The following is a 19,725-nucleotide window of genomic DNA, read 5'->3' as shown; positions in this document are numbered from 1 at the left end:
AAGACAATATTACAAAGTCTTAGAATAATGCTTGACTCTCCCAAGTTGCTGATCTGGACATCTTGCTCATTTTCTTGTTGTCCCCGGCTTCCCTAAGTAAAATGACCACAGCAGTTAGGAAAACTTCAATTCCAAGTAGCTTGAATACCAAAAAAAATTTATTATTCTTCTATTAATATGTTCATTGTATTACACGAAAGTCAGAGGAAGAGTGAGTAATTCAGGATTGCAAGGGCTTTCCCTGCCTGCCACCTAGCGTCCTCAGTGACTTAGCTTATTCTCAAAGCCTGTTTTGTTTTGTTTTGTTTTGTCATTTAAAATGTGACTCAGACCAAGCCAGGGTTGCCAGTTGACATCAAGATTTCCTTCCAATTGCATCAGTAACTCCAGATTTGACTGTTGAGCTTGCTTCTATAAGAATTCATGTTAAGGACAATTTCTACTTAGTCCATGAAAATACTGTAATTGTTTATATAACATTGGAAAATATAATACGAATGTCCCTTCAGAAAAAAAAATACATTGAAAATGTCTAACCAAACTGGTTGAAAGTCAAGATCAGTACTTTACCAGTACATCACTCTGCTTCATAACTAAATAAAATTACTTTTTAACTTCACTATCAGTCAGTAGTGTATCATCATCTTCCAAATGGCTATCTGAGCAAAGCATGTCCACAGCCAATTTCTGTGTTCCCTTCATGTGACCATACAGACTGGATTCACTGTTGTGTGTCATGGCCAGTATTTGAGGGACAGGGATCACACCTTGCAGTGCTCAGGGGCTTACTGCTGGCTCTGTGTTCAGGGATTATTACTGGCGCTGCTTGAGGGTTATGCAGTGCCATGTGTTGAACCTGTGTTGGCTGTGTGCAAGGCAAGCAAACACCTAACCCGCTACACTTTCGCACATGCCTGTGCCCAGCATGTCTTTATTGATGCTTTTATGCTGGTGACAGGCATAGGTTATTTCAGTTTTCTTTTATCGTCTTTACTAGCCAGGATTATTTTCGCCCAAACCTCTCAATTGACCACACACGGGGCAAAGATAGGTGTGATCCAATGGGATGTATTACTGTTTGTCTTTTATGCTAAGTTAGATGTTTGGAGGCATTGGTTTAGGAAATTGTATGGGCAAGGCATACTGTACTGTTCAGCTCTATAAATGAAGTGAATTAACTTTATGACCCTCTACTTGGTCATAATTCTCAGTTTGAAAACTGATTTTTAACTACTCATTATCATTTGCTAAAGGTGGAGCCAACTTCCCCAAAGCATATGGCCTTACAGAGGTATTGTTGGTATATGAAACACAGCAAACTTCTCTTTGGAAGGAGAAAGGGTTGGAAGCTTGAGGTTAGGTGGGTCATCAGGATTGGCTTCCACGGCTTTACTGTTCATTTTGATGTCCCTGATATCTGGCGTATGCTTGGCAAGTATGACTATTTGGAGTAGCATTTCTTCTTGTAGCTTCCAAGTATCTAATCATAGCTTTTTCCTATTTCTTTATTGTCTTTCCCTGGATTTTTGTTTGTTCTTATCATTGGGCTTATTTTTAGTCATTTCTCTCCAGTCATTTCAGTTTTTCTTTTTTTTTTGTTTTTGTTTTTGGGTCACACCCGGTGGTGCTCAGGGGTTACTCCTGGCTGTCTGCTCAGAAATAGCTCCTGGCAGGCACGGGGGACCATATGGGACACCGAGATTCGAACCAACCACCTTTGGTCCTGGATCGGCGGTTTGCAAGGCAAATGCCGCTGTGCTATCTCTCCGGGCCCTCAGTTTTTCTTAAAGTCCCTTTTTATCTTATTGCTTCTTCTCTATTAGGACAAAAGCAAACAAATAAGGAAATAGAGAAATAAATAAAGCTATGGCCCAAGCATAATAAAATTTTTCAATACTGTCTTCTGTTGTTTTTCTTTTATAACCTTTATTATGTATTTGTTGTTAATTACATTTGTGTTTTGGGTGAAGAGGGGGAGGCTTGAACTACACCCGGCAATGCTCATTGCTTCTTCCTGCTTCTTTTTGGGGAAATCAGTAGGTCTCGGCTTAATTGGAGTTGGTCGTGTGCAAAGCAAGTACCTTGACTGTACCATCTCTCCAGTTTTACATTTATATTTTTGTCAGCTGTAGTCCAATGATTACATACTGAGGTTATCTAAAATAAAAGCACTCCTTGGGGCCGGAGTGATGGTGCAGCTGTAGGGCATTTGCTCAGCATGCAGCTGAGCCAGGGCAGACCGAGGCTCGATCCCTCGGCATCTGAGGAGCCAGGAGCAATTTCTGAGTGCCAGGAGTAACCCCTGAGTATCACTGGCTGTGGTCCCCCCCAAAAAAAGCACTCCTATATCCATTAGTCTCCTGGAATAAGAAAAAAAAATTCTAATAGTATTAAGTGATAATGAAATCACATTCTGGACCCAGTATTTCCTATAGTGTGTTCCTAAAGAGTGTGCAGTTATCAGTCTTCTTTATTCTTGAGCTATATGAAGAAGATGCTGATACCCAGTTTCAATATCTGGGGAGAGCAACTAGAGTATCTTTAATTTTAGAATTTGAATGATATCCTTTACATGATGGACTACTATATTAATCTGACTTGTTAGACAACAAATACTGCAGTTTATGAATTTTGAGATTCATGTTTTCTCACATCTAACATCTCTAAAAATAAGGCATAAAATGCTTTGTACAATTAGTGGTTGTAAAAACTATAGTTGTTGTTCCCATGATAAATCATGGTGTAGTTTGTGCTTGAACTTGAGGTTAATTGTGGGATCTTGACTGTTTCATTCGGTAAATCTCTGGATAATCAAACGTTCAAGAATTTTAAAGGCCAAAAAAAAGAGTTTTCTCTAAAACTGTCCTTAATTTCTCTAAAGTCCTCAAATCTCTTCAGTTGATTATTTTCAGATAGGACTGCCAGGAAAGTTAACAGAATAAGCACCACAAACTTGAAAGCCAACCTCAGAAACCATGAAGGATTAGCTCCTTTCAGAATTACACATTACTAGGACTCCTGATAGTATAAGTTACAATACTGTTTGGAAAACTTGAGTATTTCTTGAATAACTAAAAAAAGTTATTCAGCAGAGTTGAACACTAACAAACATTTAGGAAGACCACACCTATGTAGATTGCTTATATTTAATAATTTAGAGAATACGGAAATACAGCTGACTTGAGTTTAACTCAATTATATCTGCTAGCAGTATATCTAAGGGAAAGAAATTAATTGTATCTCAGCAAGCTCCCAGTTATGTGGACAGAGTGACAGGATAACCGAGAGCCACAAGTCCTTCCTTTCTATTGATAGTCAATCTTTGTCTTTCAGCACGATGTCTCCCAGACCTTACTCAAGGCGACCCTGGACAGTGTTGTCGAAGAATGTGTCAGCTTTGTTGGGGTGGATATTAATATCTGCTCAGAAGTTCTGTTGAGGTGAGGCTAGAAGCTGATGCTGAGGGTCACAGATGCCTGAATTTCACCTGCAGTCTACTTCAGACTCACCCATATAGCTCAGGCAGACAAACGGGTAAAGTCTTGCCATACAGAACATTGCTACTTTGAGACAGCGTTTCAAATAGTCAGGCGGGAGGGGAGAATTGTCACAGTCCCCATGATTATTTTAATACCACAAATTTCAAGTGAGGAGCATCTGGTAACTAGGGAGTGCATTTGTGTCACTAATAGAATTTAAACAAGGTTGACATCGAAAAGAGCTGTTTCCCACCATTTTCCACGCAAAAGTGGTGATGCTTCCTTGCCTCAGTCTTGATGCACAAAGCTGGCAAAAACCAGAGACATTGGAAACGCTGGTTACCATATTTTTTATCTTGATTCCAGTCACTGATCATAGCTCCTCTATGCTGTCATCTCGTCTTATGGACTGTCGTTTTTTTTTTTTCTGTGGCTATTGAAGAGCTCCTCTATTTTTATGTGTGCATAGTTCTTCATCTGCTACTATGGCATAAAATTCTGAGCCTCTTGAAAAGTTTATACCTTTTTGCTTTTTTTTTTTTTTTTTTTGGTTTTTGGTTTTTGGGCCACACCCGGCGCTGCTCAGGGGTTACTCCTGGCTGTCTGCTCAGAAATAGCTCCTGGCAGGCATGGGAGACCATATGGGACACTGGGATTCGAACCAACCACCTTTGGTCCTGGATGGGCTGCTTGCAAGGCAAACGCCGCTGTGCTATCTCTCCGGGCCCACCCTTTTGCTTTAAAACTGGAGAAAATACCTTAAAAACAGCCAGAAATACCCCTGATGTGTTGAAGGCTTTGTTTTTGTTTTGTTTTGTTTTTACACATTGTGTTTGTCCATATATGGAATTCACTGATGGGCTTGGGTTTCTTTGAAATAGTGATCTTTTTATTAACACCAAGAAAACGGCCTAATGATATAGTTTTCATGTTTTTCATCTTTGATATATGAAATCAATGATATAGTTTTTATATTTTTATACAAACCGTGGCATTCGTTGATAGTTTTTTATATTTCACCTCTTGGCATTAATGAGAAGAGGCTAACAAAAATAAAAATTGGATTGACCAACATAACCGTAGCTCCAGTTTCTGCTCACTTTGTAGCTAGACAGGAACAGGCAGAATTATTATTGACTCAGAAAATCAAGGAACGTGAAGAGTTGGGACTGGGGTGATTGTCCAAAGGGCTGACACTTCGGTTTCGTGTGTCTGTGGAGGCCTCTGGGGTTTAGTCCCAATCACTTCATGGTCCCCTAGCTTCTCCAGGAGCAACCTTGAGCATTATGCCAGGAATAGTATCTGAGCACCACCAGATGAGACTCCAAAATCGTAAGAGAGAAGAAAAGGAAAAGGGAGGAAGAGAGGTAGGAAGAAAGGAGGGGAGAGGAGGGGGGGGAGGAGGAGAAAGAAGAGGAGGAAGAGGAGGAAGAAGAGAAGGGAGGGAAAAGGAAGGAAAGGGGGAGAGAATGGAGAGAAGAAAGGAAGGAGTGAAGGGAAAGTTAGTTGACTTGGGAAGGTATGAAGGAGAAGAAAGGAAAATATTCTTTTTCTCCTACTGTTAAAATTTGCCGGCACTTTTTGGACAACTCTCAATTTTGTCTTTTTTTTTTTTTTACATTCATTTGTCCTCATTTTTGATAACTATATACCATTTGTCTTTTATTTTATTGTCATTTGAGTAGATCAATTAAGTGCATATTTTTTATGATTCAAATGTTTATGATGCACTTGTTTTTATAATGTAAATGTTCTGTAGCAATATTTTAATTTCTTTTAGGCCTTTCATATTGACCACTTGACTCCTCTTATTTACCTTTTTTTTTTTAGGCATATTGCAGGACTCAATGCCAACCGGGCCAAAAGTATTATTGAGTGGCGAGAACAGAATGGTCCTTTCATCAACCGGGAGCTTCTGAAGAAAGTGAAAGGGCTGGGCCCCAAGTCTTTCCAGCAGTGTGCTGGCTTCATCAGGATCAATCAGGATTATGTTCGGACATTTTGCAGGTGAATTTCAAGTCCAATCTTTTGGGCAATTTTGATTCTGTTGTCTGCCTTCTGTTGTCGCCTCTCTCACTTGCAGGCAGAAATTGTACATGTCTTTCTACTCTCCCCTGCTGGGAATGGACCAGTGTCTAATCTTAGCTGTCACTGGAAATCTAGCAGTGAACAAATCCAGGGCCTGATCTCATGCAACGATAGACAAGCCAGTTCAGTTATTCAAGAATGAAACTAAGCCAGTGTGACTGGAGCTATGTCAGCGGGAAGGACTGTTAACTGCAGTTGGTGACAAGGGGGATTTCACGCACCTTTTCTCCTCAGTTGTGGCCTTCCGCACTTCATCCTCACCTGTTTCATTTCTAACATTATAGTTCTGGGAACAAAAGAAAGCAAAGAAATAAGACATTTTTTCCTTTGGAATCATATAAAAGTTTTATGGAAAGAGAATCATTATCCTGGAACAGACTAATCAGGGGAAAAAACAGAACGGGATAACTGCATTATAAGGCTGAAATTATTAGATACTGGTTTCAGTACAGGAATTGATATTAAGTATGAGATACACCAAAACATGGGCAGCGTTTAACTTATGATAAAAAGGACGTTTCACTTAGTGGGAAGTGCTAGGAACATAACTCAGGTGGCAAAGTGATCAACCCAGATTTGAATCCTCATTCTTCCCCCAATACCCCCAACATTGTCAGTGTGGGTCTTGTACTGCTGGATATGGCCCAGGTTATTTTTTAATGAAAAAATTAGATTAATTATTCAATAAATAGAATGAGGACAACTGGCAAGACTAAAGTACATGTGTGGGAAACTATAGTTTTGCTTCATTCTTTATATCCAAATAAAATCCAGATGGATTTCATTTGAAGATAGAAAAAAGTACCAGAAGAAAATACGGGGAAATTGTGCGGAACATTAGAGTGCGAGATGTTCTTTCTAGCTTGACCATAAAATTTAAAGTAAAGGGCTTTATATAGTAAATCTCTAACTTCAAAGTAGCTCCTTACATATTGCTTCCTAAAAATAAATTTATACGAATGCCCTCATATATATAATATACATATTTATATATAAATCATATATATGGTTTTTAATGCATGCAGAAGGATGATGTACAAATATTTGAAACTGGCTTTATTTATTTTATTTATTTTGTATTCATTTATCCTGTTACTATTCAGTTAATGTTATTTTGTTTATATATATGTATGTGTATAGGGATAAATCTGTACTAAATAATAATTTAACCAATCCTGCGTTACTGAATGGTTAGACTGTTTTAAAGCTTTATATTTTTTTAACTTATGCAGTCCTTAAAGACTTATGATAAACCACACCTTCATTCAGAATGCACCCTTGCTTACTCATTAAGATATTTTGCTTTGAAATCTCTTTATTTGCATGTTGTTCTATTTACGTTTTCTGAATATTATTACATGACAGGTGATTTTTGACCTGACTCTTAGACACAACCGAATTTCATGCTTCTCTTTAGTTTTCACACATTCACATATATATTCTTTATTTGAGCTCTTCAGACTTAAGTTCCATCTTGTTTTTAGTTTTCTTCTTTGGCTTTCTGATTTTTTTTTCATTTCATACTATTTGTTTGATTTATCACTTAAGACATTTTCTTCTTTAATTTGTTTCATTTTGTTTTCTATCTCATTTTCATATGGCCTGAGCATTTTCCAAGTTGTCCTTTAACATCTGCTAATTACCCTTAAATTTGATTTCTACTTAATTCTGGAACTAATAAGCATTTTTCTTCCTGGAAAAGTATAGAAATCTCCTCAAACTTCAACTCTGTTAAATAATAATATAGCTAAGGATTATAGTTGGAGGATTTATATAGAACAGTGGTGGCGAACACACACAGCTCATGCGGCTCCTGGCCAAAATGAATGCGACTCTTTGCCTCTTATCATTATTTTGTTTACTGTGGCTCTTTGCCAAGTTTGGATTTTGTTCTGCTGCTTCTGAGGAGAGATCTCCGAGCGCGTAGTCCCGCCCCCAGGCTGCGGCATCCCATCTCCCATTCCTCGCTGGGAACAACTGCACAGGCCAGCGAGGGGTGGGGGGGACCTGTGTGTCACATGTTGGGTCCCATCTGGCCATTAGTTCTTAGTATAGAGGACGTAGCACACCCTCGCCATCACAGGATTTTGGCCCTCACTCAAAATGGCAAAATGCAGTATGTGTTTAATATATTATTGTTAAAATTATATGCTTTTGTGTGTTTGTCTGTTTTGGCAGGTCACTGCGTGGTGTGGCTCTCTGACTCTCACAGTTTAAAATTTTGGCTCTTTGTGTCAAACTTGTTCGCCACCCCGATATAGAATATATAGGCAAATTATTTAACAATAATTTTTTTTTTTTTTTTTTGGTTTTTGGGCCACATTCGGCGACGCTCAGGGGTTACTCCTGGCTATGTGCTCAGAAGTCGCTCCTGGCTTGGGGGACCATATGGGAGCCGGGGGATCAAACCTCAGTCCATCCTAGGCTAGCACTTGCAAGGCAGACACCTTACCTCTAGCGCCACCATGCCGGCCCCCATAACAATAATTTTTATGTGTTCTCTACATAAAAATTCTACATTTATGTGTAGTTTAAATTTTTTCAGGGGAAATAGTATGGTAGACAAGTCCCTTGCCTTGCATATGATTCCTTAGACCTCTAGCTGTGGCCCCAAAACCCAAAAAGAAACTAATTATTTTCAGAAAAAAACATCTTATATAGGTTGTACTTAAAACTTGTGTCTGAATATGATTGTAACTTGCTCTCCTACTTGGATGCTAATTAACTACACATCTGGTTGTCAATAAAGACTATTTCCCAAAAAGCTTTATGATATTTTTATTGTATTATGGCATCAGATGTTTGTGAATTAGAAATATGATGCCAGTCTGATTCTACTCTCTTTCAAAATGATGTTTTATTTTTTTCTAGAGTTTTTTAAAAATAATTTTTATTGAGACCAATGTAAATTACAAGTCTTTCACAGTTATGCATCCCATACCTCCACCCTTGGTTCCCCTGGACTGCTGGTGTAGCTGGTCCCTTTCGTGTATAGCTTGCTGTAGTTTGGGTCTCTTGGTTCTATTGTCACTGACTTTTGTTGGGTATTTATGTCTGATCATTTTTTTATTTCCACTCAGTGTTTGTAAGAATGCTTGTCCCTAGTACCATCCTTTTATTTTTTTTCTCAGTTTTTGAGGCAGAACAAGATGGTTCATGTTCTATGGTTCTGTTGAAAAAAGAAAAAAAGAAAGTAAAAGTTAAAAATAAAGCGGGGAGGAGCCCCATCTAGAAGCTTTAAGTATAATTTTAAAAAAAGGACATAAAAAGGAAAAAATAAAAACAAAAAAAAAAAGGAAGGGGCAACTGATGTGGCAAGTTTTATTTGTTTGTTTGTTTTTCTATAGGCAATTAGAAAGGAAATTTTCTTGACCTAAGAGAGATAGGGTTTCTCTACCCTTGAAGTATACTGCCATGGAATCTACAACAGGTTCCAGCCCTGTTCATTGCCAAACTCCAAGGTCTTTTTATGGTATCGGGAAACGTTCTGCTCAGTTGTGGTTGTCAAAGACAGTTCTCTGTAATTAGAGATCTTGGTTATTTGCACAGGTCTTAGGATGAAGTCTAGGATAGAATCTTTCTTTATGGTTCCAGAAGGTCTGTTCAGTCACAGTTGTTGCTGTCAGTTTTCTTTATTTAATGGTCTTGGTTTTTGCATAGATCAAAGGATGGAGTGTCTTCTGTTTTCATCTCACTGTTAGGTGATGAGGTGGAGCAACCTGCCTTTAGATCAAGTTGTTGATGTTTCCTCTGTCAGGATGTCATATGATTATACTCTGGCACAAATTGATGCCAGAGCTGTATTAGGGACTCTCCCGGGGGTGTGGGGGGGGGGGGGGAGTTTGATTCCTGATGCTGTTGTGGGGAACTATGTCAGTTCTAAGGTTGGGATCCAGGGTTTGGGATTGGATGGGTGATGTCTGATCACGTGAGGTCTACTTCGAGTTCCCATGACAAATATTCAGGGTGGGAGGATCCTCTGTATTATAAACTTTATCCCATAAAGATAAGATAGATAAGAGCTTGTTTCTGTACATAAGATTTCCTCATTTTATGTGCCTATGCAAAAAGGAACCATGCCATATTATAATGTTTGTGCATTAGGGGTAAAAATGTCAGGCTATACAATCTGTGCCCTGGTTTTGACCTGAGCTTTTATCCCAAGCAAGACTTTTCTTCTAGAATCATATTAAGCAGAACCAGAACAGGCAAAGAAACATAATTAAATATATGAATAAAATTTTTTAAAAAGGGTTGGACTAAGTGATACAGCTATTAAAGGAATTAAACACACATAGAAAATATAGATATTCCCATTAAGTCTTTTGAGATAGTCTTGGGAAGGGATGAGATCCAGGACACATTTTCGTCCCACATTATAGTCTTATTGAGACTGAGAAATGGTTCGCGCAGTAAGGGATTGAGTAATGTCCTCACTGGGGTTCCTTCTGGAGCTGACTCCAGTAGCATGCACCAGTCCATGTTGGGGTGTGTATGTGAGAGAAAAAGGGCCTCATAGAATGAGTCAGCGGGGGTGGTGGTGGTGGTGGTTGCAGCTTCTTGCCAGAGCAAGAGATATGAGACTAAGAGGGTGTCCTTTCACTTTGGGAGCTGGATGGCGGCTTATTGGGCCCAGAGAGTTGGTCTCGGTTCCTAAGAAATAAGCACTGAGGATAAAGAGGGTTAAATAGGAAGAGATAATGGATCAGAATTGAGGGTATGAGATGATAGAAGTTCTGATCGGGAGTGGGGATAATATATAACAGGGGCTGTATACAATATAGGCATGGCTTGTTTACAGTATAGATTAGGCAAACATAGAGGAGTCCTTTATATACAGACACTTATAGACAAACATTAGAGATCTATTTATAGGCTGTAGTTGGAGGCCTGACTCTTATGGGATGGGTCAGAGTGCTTAAGAAATAATTAAATTAAGAAAAATAAATAAACAAATAAATAAATAAATAGCTTAGGGGAAAAAAGAGTGAAAAAAAGAAAAATAAACAGATTGGGTTGGTACCTTGAAAGGAATGGCTTTCCCAATGTCTTGGCACTCATTCTATGCAGGTATGAACTTTGCTAAATGAAGCTTTCAGGATTAGATTGTGCTTGGAGCATTTTAGGATAAACAATTTTCATGACTAAGAGTCCTATGCAGTATGGTAGTAAGCAATAGAAGATGAGTCTACGTTGCATTGTATCATCCACCATGTCTTGTGCATCAAGGTTCCATTCCTGGAAAGAAGCTGACAGTGTAGGCATTATGTTATGATAATATTATCACTTGAATTGAAAAATAAGGAGAGAAGGAAAGAGAAAAAAAGGAAAAAGAAGAGAAGAGGGTAAAATGGAACAGGATAATAGTAATTTGCAAAAACATACTCAATGAGTGAGTCCTGTAACATAGTCAATGGTATGCAATTGTCTGTTTCAGGAGTCTCAATGGTTCTAAGCTTTAGGTCATAGACCAAGACATAATCAAAAGGGAATGGGTAAATTCAAGTATTTTTTATTATCTTTAAACACTTTCATTACAAATATGATTGTAGTTGGGCTTCAGACATGTAAAGAACACCCCTCTTCACCAGTGCAATATTCCCATCACCAATGTCCCAAATCTCCCTCCTCCACACCCCACCCCTGCCTGTACTCTAGACAGGCTTTCTACTTCCCTCATTCACTCTCAATGTAGTTATTTCTCTCACTCATCACTCTTTGTGGTGAACTTCATTGTCATGAGCTGGACTTTCAGCCCTCCTCTCTTTTGTCTCTGAGAATTATTGCAAAAATGTCTTTTATTTTTCTTAAAACCCATAGATGAGTGAGACTATTCTGCATCTATCCCTCTCCCTCTGGCATAGTTCACTCAGCATAATAGATTCCATGTATAGGAAAATTTCATGACTTCATCTCCCTGACGGCTGCATAATATTTCATTGTGTATATGTACCACAGTTTCTTTAGCCATTCATCTGTTGAAGGGCATCTTGGTTGTTTCCAGAGTCTGGCTACTGTAAATAAAGCTGCAATGAATATAGAAGTGAGGAAGGGATTTTTGTATTGTGTTTCTTGGGTATATTCCTAGGAGTGATATAGCTGGATTGTATGGGAGCTCAATTTCCAGTTTGAGGAGGAATCTCCATATCGCTTTCCATAAAGGTTGGACTAGATGGCATTCCCACCAGCAGTGAAAAAGAGTTTCCTTCTCTCCACATCCCCACCAGCACTGCTTGTTTTCCTTCTTTGTGATGTGTGCCAATCTCAGTGGCATGAGGTGGTACCTCATAGTTGTTTTGATTTGCATCTCCTTGACAATTAGTGATGTTGAGCATCTTTTCATATGCCTTTTGGCCATTTGCCTTTCTTCTTTTTCAAAGTGTCTGTTCATTTCTTCTCCCCATTTTTTGATGGGATTAGATGTTTTTTCCTTGTAAAGTTCCATCGGTGTCTTGTATATTTTGAATATTAGCCCCTTATCTGATGGGTATTGAGTGAATAGTTTCTCCCACTCTGTGAGTGGCTCTGGTATCCTGGGCACTATTTCCTTTGAGGTGCAGAAGCTTCTCAGCTTAATATATTCCCATCTGTTTATCTCTGCTTCTACTTGTTTGGAGAGTGCTATTTCCTCTTTAAAGATGCCTTTAGTCTAAATGTTATGGATTGTTTTATCTATGTGTTTTTCTATATACTTTATGGTTTCAGGTCTTATATCAAGGCCTTTAATCCATTTGGATTTTACCTTCGTACATGGTGTTAGCTGGGGGTCTGAGTTCGCTTATTTTGCAATTGGCTAACCAGTTGTGCCAACATCAGTTGTTGAAGAGATGTTCCTTGCTCCATTTAGGATTTCTTGCTCCTTTATCAAAAATTAGGTGATTGTATGTCTGGGGAGCTCTGAGTACTCTAGCCTATTCCACTGAGGGTCTGTCTTTATTCCAATACCATGCTGTTTTGATAACTATTGCTTTGTAATACAATTTAAAGTTGGGGAAAGTAATATCTTTCATATTCTTTTTCCCAAGGATTGCTTTAGCTATTTAAGGGTGTTTATTGTTCCAAATGAATTTCTGAAGTGTTTAATCCACTTCTTTGAAGAATGCCATGGGTATCTTTAGAGGGATAGCATTAAATCTGTACAATGCTTTGGAGCAGGGGTCCTCAAACTTTTTAAACGGGGCCAGTTCACTGTCCCTCAGACCATTGGAGGGTCTGACTATAGTAAAAACAAAACTTATAAACAAATTCTTATGCACACTGCATATATCTTATTTTGCAATGAAGAAACAAAACAGATACAAATACAATATGTGGCCCGCGGGCCATAGTTTGAGGACCACTGCTTTGGAGAGTATTGCCATTTTAATTATGTTAATCCTGCCAATCCATGAGCAGGGTATGTGTTTCCAGTTCGGCATGTCCTCTCTTATTTCTTGGAATAGGGTTTTATAGTTTTCTTTGTATAGGTCCTTCATGTCTTTAGTCAAGTTGACTCCAAGATATTTGACTTTGTGTGACACTAATGTGAATGGAGTTTTTTTCTTTTTTTTTTTAATTTAGTTTTTAGTTGATTCTTGTGTAAGGTGTGAGGTATGGATCAATCTTTCATCAATCTTTAATTTCTTAAGGTGATTATCCAGTTGTTCCAACATCATTTGTTGAAGCAACTGTCTTTGTTCCATTTCAGATTCTTGGCTCCTTTGTCAAATATTAGGTGACCATATATTTGGTGACATGTCACTGATATTCTATTCTGACCCATTGATCTGAGACTTCGTCTTTGTTTCCGTATCATGCTGTTTTGATCACTATGGCCTTACAGTAAAGTTTTGGGTTAGGTAAAGAGATGTCACCCAGTTTCTTGTTTTTCAATATGGATTTGGCTAACGTAGGTCCTTTGTGGTTCCACGGGAACTTTATAATTGATTGTTCTTAAGTTCTTGAAAAATGATGCCTGAATTTGGATAGGGATTGCATTGAATCTATATAGTAGTTTAGATAAATTGGTCATTTTGATGATGTTGATTCTTCCTATCCATGAGCATGGAATGTTCTTCCAATTCCTTAGGTCCTCTTCAATTTCTTTCTGAAGCCTTTTGAAGTTTTCATAGTATAGGTCTTTCACCTCTCTTGTTAGGTTTATTCCTAGGTACTTGATATTTTTAGATACTATTTTAAATGGGATTGACTCCTTTATCTCTTTCTCCTCTGCTTCGTTATTTGTATAGAGGAATGTTACTATCTTTTGTGTATTGACTTTATAGCCAGCCACTTTGTTGTATTGGTTTATTTCTAGGAGTTTTTCTCTGAACTCATTAGGGTTTTCTATGTATATCATCTTATCATCTGCAAATAGAGATAGTTTGACTTCCTCTTTCCCTATTTGGATTATCTGGGTTCCCTTCTCTTGTCTGATTGCTATTGCTAGGACTTCTAAAACTATGTTGAATAAGAGCAGAGACAGTGAATAGCCTTGCCTTGTTCCTGATCTTAGTGGAAATGTTTTCAGTTTTTCGCCATTAAGAATAATGTTGGCTGTGAGCTTTTATAGATAGCTGTAACTATCTTGAGGAAGGTTTCTTCCAACCCTATTTTGCCGAGTGTTTTTATCATGAATGGGTGTTGGATTTTGTCAAATGCCTTCCCTGCATCAATTGATGTAATCATGTGGTTTTTATCTTATTGTTGATGTGTTATATGATGTTGATTGATTTGTATATGTTGAACCATCTTTGCATCAAACCCACTTGGTCATGGTGTATAATCTTTTTGTTATATTGTTGGACTAGGTTTGCTAAGATTTTGTTGATGATTTTTGCATCCATGTTCATTAGTGAGATTGGTCTCACTAGTAGTTTTCTTTGTTGGTGTCTTTGCCAGCTTTGGGAATGAGCGTGATATTCGCCTCATAAAAGAAATTAGAAAGGATTCCAGTCTTTTCAATGTTTTTAAAGAACCTGAGCATCAATGGTAGTAATTCCTCTCAATGTTTGATAGAATTCACCTGTAAAACCATCCAGTCTGGACTTTTATTCTTGGGGAGTTTCTTAATTACTGTTCCAATTTCCTTAGATGTGATTGGCCTGTTTAGGCTTTCTGTTTCCTCCTTATTAAGTCTCAGGAATCTGTTGATTTCTTCTGCGTTCTCTAACTTAACTGAGTACAATTGTTCATAATAAGCTGTCATGATGTCTTGTTTTTCTTGAGGTTCTATTGTAATCCTTTTTTTTTTTTTTTTTTTTTTTGGTTTTTGGTTTTTGGGTCACACCCAGCGGTGCTCAGGGGTTACTCCTGGCTGTCTGCTCAGAAATAGCTCCTGGCAGGCACGGGGGACCATATGGGACACCGGGATTCGAACCAACCACCTTTGGTCCTGGATCGGCTGCTTGCAAGGCAAACGCCGCTGTACTATCTCTCCGGGCCCAATCCTTTTATTTTTTATCCTATTTATTTGGATGTTTTCCCTTTTTTTCTTTGTGAGTGTTGCTAGGGGTTTGTCCATCTTGTTTATTCTTTAGAAAAACCAGCTCCTAGTCTCATTGATTCTTTGTACTGTTTTCTTTGTTTCTATATTGTTTATTTCTGCTCTGGTTTTTATTATTTATTGTCTTCTACTGTGTTTGGGTTTCTTTGTTGCTGTTTTTCCAGGTCCTTAAGGGTGTCCCATTTAAGCTCTTAATTTTTTTCATTTTCCTCTTTTCTGACATAGGCCTGTATTGCTTTGAATTTCCCCATAATTACTGCTTTTGGTGTATCCCATAGATTTTTGGCAATTTGTTTCTTCATTTTCATTCATCTCAAGGATCTTTTATTTCTTCCTTGATTTCCTCTCCAATCTAGCTATTGTTGAGCAGAATGTTGTTTAGTCTCCAGGTGTTAGATTTTCTCCACATCTTCTTTTTACAGTCAATCTTGATCTCTGTTACATTGTGGTCTGATAGGGTGCTTGGTATAATTCTTATATTTGTGATTTTATGAAAGTTAGGTTTATATCCTAGGCCTCAATGGCAAACCTATGGCATGCATGCCAGCGGTGGCACACAAAGGCCTTGCAGCTGGCACGTGGGAAGGTCCGCAGTTAAGATATGTGGCACGGCAGGAGGCGAGTGTGCCGGTGTCTATTTTGCAGCTCACCTGGTAACAGGGCTGGACTGGCCATTGGGAGGACCGGGGATTGTGCTGCAGTTTGGGCACTTGGGCTCAAAAGGTTAGCTATCACTGTAGGGCATGATCTGTTCTAGAGAAGGTTTCGTGTGTTCTTGAGAAGAATGTGTATTTCACTTTCTGGGGATGGAGGACCCTATACAGGTACATTAGTCCTAGTTCTTCTATTTTCTCTTTTAGAGCTCTTATGTCTTTGCTCTTTTTCTGCTTAGTGGATCTGTCTAGTGGTGATAATTGTGTTGAAGTCTACTATCACATTTCCGTCCGTGTTTCTCTAGCTTTGCGAGCAAATGCCTTACATATTTTTCTGGTTCTACTTTTGGTGCATAAATGTTGATCAGAGTTAGTACTTCTTGGTCTAATGTTCCCCTGATCAATAAGTAGTGACCCTCTTTGTCTCTGAGCACTTTCTCGAGGCTGAATGCAATTTGGTCTGATATAAATATGGCTGTCCCAGCGTTTTTTGTTTTCCAGTCAATTTCTAATCAATTGAATAATTGATTTCCATTCTTTTATTCTAAGCCTGTGTCTAACCTGATCTTTTAGATGTGTTTCCAGCAGGCAGCAGATATCTGGGTTTTTGTTTTCTGATCCAACCCCCTACTCTGTGTCTTTTAATGGGGTTTTTAGTCCATTGACATTTAAGGAGATTATTAACAGAGAGTTGTTGCGCTATTATATTATGTAGGGTTGTTGTTGTTGTTGTTGTTATAGTTGGGTATTTGGGCTGTGTAATTTGATATGATTTAGAGCTGGTTTGGCTAGTACAAGTTACTGCGAGTTCTTTTTTTTCTGAGAATGTTTTTAGTTCTCCCTCTCATGTAAGTGAGAGTTTTGCTGGGTAGTGGACTCTAGGTTGGAAGTTTCTTTTATTCAGTAGTTTAAATATGTCATTCTAATGTCTTCATGCCTGAATTGTTTCAAATGGGAGATCTGGTTTGATTCTTATGTTCCTTCCTTTGTACTTGAGGATATTTTTCTCCCTTATTGCTTTAAAGAATTCATCTCTCTCTGTTTCTTTTGCCATTTGGATTACTAAATATCTTGGTGTTCTGTTTGGTCTATTTTGTTTGGCACTCTTTTTGCCTCTTGGATTTTAGAGAAACCTCTAAAATATAGTATATATAGTATAGACTAAAGTGTCAGTGGAGTTTGTGCAGCTGGATAATGGCCAGTATGTGTATGTACATATCCCACTGATCTCTCCAGATCAGGGGAAGAAGGATGGAGTTTTGAGAAGCAGGCGGCTGAATCCACATAGGTGGGGTGATGTAGCTTGGTGGGAAGTGGGGGTGTCTGCTTTCAGCTTACCTTACCTGTGGGCTGTGGGCTGAGCTTCTTCCCTGCAGCAGCTAAGGCATGGTGATAGCCGGGGAGGATTGAAGGGGCCTTATTCGAGGTAGAATCCTTCCCTTAGGTCCCCTGCTTCCCAGCCCTTACCAGCAGCAGAGGAATCGGGCTTCCAGCAGTGACTAAGGCACAGTGATGACAGAGGGAATGGGCCGCTTACTCATGATCCAATGTTGAGCCCCTTTTTCGGTTTTTAAAATCATATTCTAAAGTTAGTCCCATGTTGTATCAAATGAGTTCAACCCATACTATCCTATTCAATGCATCCTATTCTAAATGCAGTAGTTTGATTTTTTTACTTGAAGCCTTGTTTTTCTTCTGCTCTGAGAATTCATTTTTTTCTTTATTTCCTTATTCTCTTTTTAACTTGTTGCCCTGCTTTCTTTTCTGTTCTTTCCTAGAAGGGCCGTTGTCAAGCTGAAGTGTTTATAATCGTTTTTGGCTTTAAGTAGTAAAAATCCTTACTTACCCTGTTTAAGCAAATCAGTGGTCATTTCTGTGATGTGAATGGCCAGAATGTGGTTGCAGCATGTGTATTTGTAGGGCAGAGAAGAAAGCAAGTTTTCACTTAACCTTTCTTTTCTTTTCCATTCCCCTCCTTCCCAACCTTAAAATGATTACAGTAGTCAGCAAGTCAGTGTGGCTTCCTCGGCTGGCGGTGAGCAAGGCAAGAAGAAAAGCAAAGCGACAGCAATTCCTGTAACAAAACCAAATCCTTTGGATCAGACTTGTATTCATCCAGAATCATACAGCATTGCAATGAGGTGAGTCTGGGGCCCAAGGCCAGCTTGAGCTCTCTACAGCAAATGGCCTCTGTTTTGGCATAATGGAGCCTTTCAAAAGATGAATGTGCTTAGCGTGACATTTTCGGGAGTTCCGCATTGTTGAGTTATGTAGCACATTTTCATTTTCTTTTCTTTTTTCTTTTGTCCATAGAGGAATGAATCATTATTCCTAGAGTATGAGCTAGTAAAACCTGGTACTGATGTAGAGTGATAATAATGGAAATGGCCCACTGTCTCCTCTGTTTTGTCTTGAAAATTAAGGAGACACAGTTATCAGCCGATGATAAAAGGTTTACTTCTTTAGTTTCTTACCTTTTCCCCCTGCCAAATACAGTGACTGAACCATTATTTCTACTATAATGAAGAGATAGATTAAGAATGAACATCCTTCCTTTCTCATTTCTAGCATTCTCATTTTTAACCAAAACAAAAAATAGTGAATGATAGTCATTACACATTTATTGGTTTTTTTGTTTGTTTCTTTGAACAGACACCTATGTACATGTGAATTTATAGGATATTCCAATAAAACTGGTATCTCTATGGTTGCTAACTCAGCATTTTGTTCTATGTTAACCAATTTATTTTTAATGTATATTTTATTTATTTCTATAATGTGGTTCTAATATGGTTTATAGGATTTGCAAATTGCTGTCTAAGTATGTTTTTTATTTCTGCATAGTTCTGTGTGTGTGTGTGTGTGTGTGTGTGTGTGTGTGTGTGTGTGTGTGTGTGTGTGTGTGTGTGTGAGTGAGTGATTTTTGGGTCACACCTGGCATTGCTTGGGTTACTCATGGCTCTGCACTCAATACTCATTTTTTTTATAAATTATCTTTATTTAAACACCGTGATTACAAATATAATTGTAGTTGTATGATTACAGTCATGTAAAGAACACCCCCCTTCACCAGTGCAAGATTCCCACCACCAATTTCCCAGATCTATCTACTCCCCACTCCACCCACACCTGTACTCGAGACAGGCTTTCTTTTTCCCTCATTCATTCACATTGTTATGATAGTTTTCAGTGTAGTTATTTCTCTAACTGCACTTATCACTCTGTGTGGTGAGCTTCATGTCATGAGCTGCACCTACATGGGAAGATTGGGGGAAATAAGGGTTGGGACTGAGGCAGTAAAATATTAGAAATGAGATTTGTAGGGCGGTATCAAGGTCACAATACAAGATGGATGTTATGAATATATATAAAATATATGCATACAATACTATCAATAGGAAAAAGGAGAAAAAAATTCCAGTGACTGTCCCAACATAAACCACTACTAAAACGGCCCACCTTCCTCCCAAAGCGCATTTCCATTAGTGTAGGGAGAGGTGGGGGGAAGTCTGAGGACCACTAAGAGTCCACCTGAACCCACTTCTGGCCATCTGAGCTGGCACCCAGGTAAGGCCTGGAGTCAGGGGAAAAAGACAAGGATGGCTGGAGGCCTGCCAAGCCTCCCAGCACTCCCCAGGCCAGGGAGAAGGGCTCTGGTATGGGGCCTTCCCAAACCCCATACCTGGCAAGAGCTGGTCTCCAGAATCAAAGAGGAAACCTTAGGCCATATGTCTGCCCGCCCTCCTCCCTATGCACCTCCCCCCTGGAGTACGGAGGGAGGGGGGAAGCCTGAGGAACACTAAGCGTCCACCTGAACCCACTTCTGGCCATCTGAGCTGGCACCCAGGGAAGGCCTGGAGGACTCATTCTTAACAGTGCTTAGGGGACCATATGAGTTGCTGGGTTGGCTACATGCAAGGCAGTTGCCTTAACTATTGTACTGTCACTCCAGCTCCATAGCTCTTTTTAAAAGACAAAATAGTATTCCCTAAATGACGGAACAATATTTTAATATGAGTAG

General features: G+C 38.9%; 1 protein-coding gene across 1 annotated transcript in view; it reads left to right on the top strand.

Annotated features, from left to right (window-relative positions):
- Positions 1-19,725, top strand: part of SRBD1 (S1 RNA binding domain 1) — a 184,923-nt gene that overhangs the window by 141,817 nt on the left and 23,381 nt on the right. The window contains exons 16-18 of the mRNA XM_049784339.1: positions 3,334-3,440; positions 5,310-5,486; positions 17,705-17,845. Coding sequence (XP_049640296.1) covers positions 3,334-3,440; positions 5,310-5,486; positions 17,705-17,845 — 425 coding nt within the window. The remainder of the gene's footprint in view (positions 1-3,333; positions 3,441-5,309; positions 5,487-17,704; positions 17,846-19,725) is intronic.

The sequence above is a fragment of the Suncus etruscus genome, chromosome 12 (assembly GCF_024139225.1).
Source record: "Suncus etruscus isolate mSunEtr1 chromosome 12, mSunEtr1.pri.cur, whole genome shotgun sequence".
NCBI classification, from domain to species: domain Eukaryota; kingdom Metazoa; phylum Chordata; class Mammalia; order Eulipotyphla; family Soricidae; genus Suncus; species Suncus etruscus.
Note: the sequence above shows the minus strand (reverse complement) of the source record. Positions and strands in the feature narration are given on the sequence as shown.